The following is a 6422-nucleotide window of genomic DNA, read 5'->3' as shown; positions in this document are numbered from 1 at the left end:
AGGTCAAACTTGAACTAGTAACTGCAGGAACATTATCCCAAGTACACATCAAAACTGGTCTTGGAATGGATAAAGAGCACCATGTTTGTTCTTGTGGACTATCCCTGACCTCAACCCTGTTAAACATTTGAAGGCTGCGAGGTGCGGCGGTGGCACAGGGGTAAATCACAACCCATTTATGGAGGCCTTAGTCTTCGACGTGGCCWTTACAGGTTTGAGTCCTGGCCTGATGACCTTTGCTGCATGTCTTCCTCCTCTTTCACAACATTTTTTCCTGTCTGACCACTGCTAAAGGYCACTTGAGCTGACTATACCGGTCCAACCCAAAAAGCAAACCAATTTAAAGGAGCTCTACCAGTTTGAATTAGAGCAGAYAATTATACAGGTAGAATTATATCAGGCAGGACCTTGTTGTTGACGGCTATAAAAGTTTTATGATCAAGAATCAACATTCCGAGCGACACTCATCCCAACATTATTGGGCCTGTTTGTATATGTTTGAGCTTGTATATAAAATAAGGTCACAGTTCAGAAAATCCCAAATAAAATTCAAACATGCACATAAAATGTTTGTCTTTAGAAATCACTGAGGTTGTATGTTCTCATCAGCAKTCGACCTTAAAAAAAGTCTTGGTCAAAATAAATAACTTAATGCCAAAACTGATGTGAATATTCATGCTGCATGTAAACTTCTGGCCTGTACTTTATCTCTGCCACTCCTGCGCCCTGGGGCAGTTTGATTTGTGCCAGTGAACATGCACCACAGTCTGCCATAGCCTGCAGCACTGGTTGGACTTTCTTATCTAAGATGTCATGCTGTTGCACAGCTCTGGTAGATCCACCAAAAAAATATTGTGAAATAGGAAAGCAGTTGAAAGAAAACTGAGGGTTTTCTTAATCCTTTCTGATTATTATCAAAGCAAGTCACATGTGAGTCATTTAGACGTCCACCTTTAAAACTTTGTGCCAGTTAAGTTCAATGGATTCTCTATTGCTGGTCTCGGTAYTTCAATAAGGAAATTGATTTCAAAATGTAAGTTATGTTCTGCAATATTACGTTRCAGAAATGTATTGATACCTTCAATACATGTCTATTTTTTCATACTGAGGACTTCATGCCACTTATAATTTAAGAGCAAAACATTGCAACAAAAACATTTTATGACCCCACAAAAAAAAAAAAAATTTAAATGCCGTCAAAGAAGAAACCTCTGCCATCATTGCTCTACTGTAACTTGTCCAAAGTGACCACTAAACCAAGCTTCAAAATCTCCCCCAGGCCATGTTGTTATGATGCTTTGCTACCTGTTATTTTGCTCCCTTTACAACAGGCTCTGACTTAAAAGTGAGCCAAAACTGTGTAAGCCGTGAATGTGTGTGGACATTTGAAGCAGATAGCTACAGGCAACAGAGCAGAGACAGCCCATCCAGATTATGTAAATACTGGTCTGCTGTGCCTCAAACTGAATGTTAATGCTCTGTTCTGAAATGCTAATTATGTGTTGTGTGATATGTCAAAAATAGAGACGGACCGCATTGTTGGAGAAACGACTGAAAAGTTCATTTGTTACTCATGCAGCTCCTGAAAAGCTGCATGATGACTCTGTCTGCCTTGTATCGTTCTGCAGTCGCTGAACAGCTCTGATGTTTGTTCACAGAACGTTGAAATTATCTGCATGTAGAAGTGCATCTGGGCACATCAGGATGTTTTCAAAGCATTATTTACTCCAATAATTCATATGAAAAAGTGACTCATATTTTGCTGATTCATTACACAAATAGTAATATATTTCAAGCATTTTGTTTATATAAATATAGATTGGGAATTTAAATGACTATGACTTACAGGTAGTGAAAAAAATAGCTTCTCAGAAAATTAGAATATCACATCAACTATAAAAACTGATTTTAAATTTAGAAATGATATTTTATCACCCACACAGTAGTTGTCCATTACTCATKTGAACACTTTGTTAAGAAGGTAAGCCTCAAACGATCATTGCTAAAGAATTTGATCACATAGAGAGGGCGACTATTCAAACACAATCAWRGAAAGTTTAGTGGAAGGAAAAATGATGACTTAAGCAAAGCCTTTTCAAAATTCAGAGAGATATTCACAGGTTGTGGACTGTGCCTGGACTCAGTGATTCTGAGCTTCATACAGATGTGACAAGGATACAGGCAACAATTATCAATGTTAGAAAATAATGTCAGGCGTCTTTAGCCTCTAGTAGATTGCATTAAGTCATCCAATTTGCAGCAATCCCTACTCTTTAGCATACACATGTTGATACATAATGTTTGTAAGAGGTTTGTGTATTTTATGGTGCAATAAATATGAATGAGTTGCATAAATGAGACAAACYACCATAGCTTTATTCTTCCTGACTGWGAATCATTACAGGTAAAGCGCTACTATGGCTGTTATCCTCTGTACATACCTCTCAATGGCTGAGATCTGATCCAGTTACAGATCCTGGTAACCTTTTGACCTTCGAGCTGTTCTTAGGCTAAAAGTGTACACGAGGCAAATGTGTTGCAGGCATTCGCTCACGAAAAGGTCCACTGCATGTTGTTTTACAGTATTTCCAACTGATTTTGTGATATAGAAACTTATTTCCTCAACCCCCACCTGCCACCCACCCAAACGCCTGTTCTTTTTCACTCCCTCTTCTTTCTCCCCTGCAATTTTCCATAATGCCTCACAGATTTTACACTCAATCCACCTTTGCGATGACAAGGCTTTGAGGAAATCCAATTCCACCGAGCTGTTTTCAGAACTTACTCTCCACAGGCACACACTCACTTCCGCGCGCACACACTCCACCATCTCCACAAATTAGTCAGGGAACAAATTACCTGCATTCTGAGTGTGATCCCACGCACTTTGCCGGCTGCCTTACACAGGTCCCCTTTTGAAGAGCAGCCATGTGATTTCTCTCTCTTTCTGCCCCGCAGGCCCCCTTGCCTTCTGCGAGGGATTCTGGAGTTGAATTTTAAAACTATGTATGGCTGCTGCCTGCGCTTATCAGCGCGTGCACAAGTGGCATGCAAATCAAACGAGGATCACACACCGCATTGGAGGCCTACACTCAAAGGCAAGCTTAATTGCTAATTGGGTAGCTAGGTGTGAAACCCACACTGCCAATGAGAGGGAGGAATGTGGATGTTTTAAGGCCAGTGGTTGAACTAATTAATTTTAATCTGAATAATATTAAAAATTRCGGATTCCCTACGTTTTCTGTAAAGAGGAGAAGAAAAAAAAAACAGCCAGGAGAAGGTTGCAAAAGTTGTTTTAACTGCAATTGGATGTGTTGTGGTTTGGTTTTGTGCTGTGTGATATCATAACTGGGATAGTTTTTGCAATGCTAGTATTTGGATTGGAGGAATTCCTTTCACACTGCAGCCTTCATGCTATATAGCCTTTCATTTCAGAAGAGGAAAAGTTTAGGAGGTTTTTGGTCTGTGTTGACTCTATTTAATGGCAGATGGTTATTTCTATGTAGTGTGATGCAGTGTCTGGTCACAAAATGTGTATTTGTACACAAAATTCATTCTCAAGAACAATTGAAGGCAGAGGTGCTTAATATGGGCAATGTGGCTATATGGGTCTCTCACATTCAAAGGGCAGCTCTGGGGTCAAAAAGAAAGTTCTGTTACCCTGACCAAGTTTTCTAATTGCTTTTTGTAGGTCCAATAACAGTAGATGTATTAACCCCCTGTGTAGTGCACAATTGAAAGCATTATAAGAACATCTGGCTGTGCTTAGGATAGAGTTCATGGAGTTCATAATTAAGTACAATGCTAAGCTAAAGGGTCATTTAACTGGTTTTCAAGGACACTTGAATAATTGATCTTCTCTTATTCAAAATCTAAAATACATATGTTGGTCAAATTTGAATTGGAAAGCAGTTCAAATTCTGTACTGAAGAGAAGCTTTTTATAACARCCTGAGATTTAAGAAACCTTTACGTGTGAAAACATTGACTATATTTAAAGTGACCAAAGTTGTATTAATTTTAACTGACTGTCTCAAGGCTCCTTCTGATTTTGAAGACATGAATCCAAACGTGGATCTTTTTCTCAAAACTGGAAGTTCAATTTTAATTTAATTCTGAATTGTCAAAACAGCAATAATCTCTGTTCAATGCAGAATTATCTGATTTGACCAGTTTAATTTTAGATTGTGACAATTGTGACAATTCAATATTGTCTATATTTATTAATAAGCAGTGAAATATCTTTAGTTTAGTATTAATATTACTGTTGTAGCAGTATTAGCAAGCCTAATRAGTAGTTTTTGTTAGTTTGCTCTGTCACAAAATCAAAAACWTAATTCTTTCTTTCTAGAAAACAACTACTAATGCCGTTGTAACCTTTAATTACAGTTGAGTAGCAATGGTGCACAAACTCCACCCCAGTGGGTGGCAGCATTGCACCCACAGTGCAGCATTTTGTCAGCTGCAAAAACACATACAGAGGATGCATTGACAGATTAGAACATTTACTAAAATTTGATGGATGACAAGACCAAGTTTAGAATCAAAATAAGCCTTAAATTAATTYTCAGCCACACCAATAGATGTTTATAGATAAATAGATTTCTCTTCAATWAGATGAAGCTTGAGCAATATTACAAAATTCCTGGGCAATCATTTAAATCCCTAGGTGTGTACAACTGGTATATTCATACCTCCAAACACTGCAACTGCAGCAAAAAAGTAAACCAGACTCCAGGAGGATGAGTGCATGTAACTATTTTCAGATATTTTTACTTCAATTTCACACTCATAAATTACAGTATGTGTTGGTCTGTCACACAACATCCTACTGCACACTAAAGTTTGTTCTTGTGACAAAATTTGACAAGGTTCAGGGGGTATAAAACTAAAAGAAGGAATTACATAAAGATTATTCCACTAGATATAATCTTTAACCACAATCAAGAGGGAGTTTAAGATTAGATTGATGGCTAGGAGGCTTCCCATACATATCCCATCATTCTCTCGGATCATTGCCATTTTGGCCCCCTCTTGGTGGCGCCACTGGCACAGGGCCGGTTTCAAGTCAACACCGCCACTGCTCAGTTGATTCATTTAAGTTTGTTTTTTTGTTTTTTTTTAATTAGGAAATCACAGGATAGAGTCCAGGCTATTGACTGGACTCTGTGTATTTTTCTATAATACACAGAGTCCAGTGAACCAGATTAATTTAATTAATTAATCTGTGACACTGAAAAGAATCAGGGCAGGTCGAATATGAGACTGCTGGTCAGTGCGGATCATTTCTGTGCACACATGTTCATGGATGAGTGTTGGCTCTGTCACTCTTTAAGCTTTGCACACGGAMGAGACTGTTATCTTGACTGAGGCTTTGACCTGCTGCACAAAAAACAGCTGCTGAACAATGGGGCAGCAGCTTGAGGGCAGGAGGGCACAAACAACGCTCCAAATAGGGCAAAGGTCAGCTGTGGTGGGTCCAGATGTGACTGTTGGCTGGACTCCCCAGAACTGCATGATCCCGCTCCGACAGGCTGCGTTTGTTCTACTCTGAAAATGCGACGCGCATACCTGCCACCGAAACAGCGACAGCCCAAAAAGAGCCGCGGGCGCTACAATGCTAATGTTGTCGGGGGCTTTGACTTCTCCCAGCCACTGCAAAGAAGCCGCTCTGTGTGACAGGCACGGCGCTGCCGCTCTCCCTCCCGATCTGCCGCTTTTCACGCCTTTTTCCGCACATTTTAGCAGGTGCGTTTCAAGAGAAAAGAAGAAGAAGAAGAAGAAAAAAAAAGAAAAGAAAAGAAAAGCCGATCTCCTGAACGTTTTTACGTAAGTAGTGCAAGTAATGGACGAAACGGATATCATGGACCTAACGCATCAGAAGGCGAAGAAGCGGCCGCGTCCAATCAGTTCCGTGGATGAGACGGTGCACGCTTCGCTCAAGCGGCTGCCGATGCGAGCGGCGGAGTGCAGGGAGCCCTCGCTGATGTTCGCTGTCAGAGGAGAGCCTGTCCCTGCAGCGTCTCTCAAGCAGAATGACCACTCGGTGACTTCCTCTCCAACCACAGTGATGCCGGCACAGGTAAAACAAGAAAAAAAAAAAACCTGAAGTTTCTCAGAAGGAACAAAGTAATCGTCGCCTCACCGCTCCTGAAAGCGTTGTAACGTTTTATTCTCTTCGTTTATTATGAACTGCGCACGTATTATTTTTTTTCCCTTTTAAACCTCATTCACCGCTTGTAACCTTTGTATTCCACCTCCACTCGACTGTTATAGCTTCATTTATATTTGCCTTTTTTCACTTATAGCTACCTATCTTGAAACTTTTTTTGTTGTTTTTTTTTTTATAAGACACTATAACTCCTTGTTGAAATTAAGAGAGACCTTCTGTTTAATGGTGTTTGTAGGTTAACGTGAAACAGT

At 39.9% G+C, this 6422-nt stretch overlaps 1 protein-coding gene across 3 annotated transcripts in view; it reads left to right on the top strand.

Moving 5' to 3' along the window:
* kctd1 (potassium channel tetramerization domain containing 1) overlaps positions 1 to 6422 on the top strand; it is a 14051-nt gene that overhangs the window by 2154 nt on the left and 5475 nt on the right. Inside the window, exon 1 of one of the 3 annotated variants that reach the window (XM_017310222.1) lies at positions 18 to 3098. The exons of 1 other annotated variant lie outside the window; for it this stretch is intronic. In XM_017310222.1, the coding sequence (XP_017165711.1) occupies positions 3009 to 3098 (90 nt within the window). In that variant the 5' untranslated portion in view covers positions 18 to 3008. Of the gene's footprint in view, positions 1 to 17; positions 3099 to 3122; positions 6082 to 6422 lie in introns of those variants that run through there. One more of the 3 variants, XM_008434069.2, reaches the window with a different exon arrangement.

This window comes from Poecilia reticulata, linkage group LG17, assembly GCF_000633615.1.
Source record: "Poecilia reticulata strain Guanapo linkage group LG17, Guppy_female_1.0+MT, whole genome shotgun sequence".
Taxonomy (NCBI): Eukaryota; Metazoa; Chordata; class Actinopteri; order Cyprinodontiformes; family Poeciliidae; genus Poecilia; species Poecilia reticulata.
Note: the sequence above shows the minus strand (reverse complement) of the source record. Positions and strands in the feature narration are given on the sequence as shown.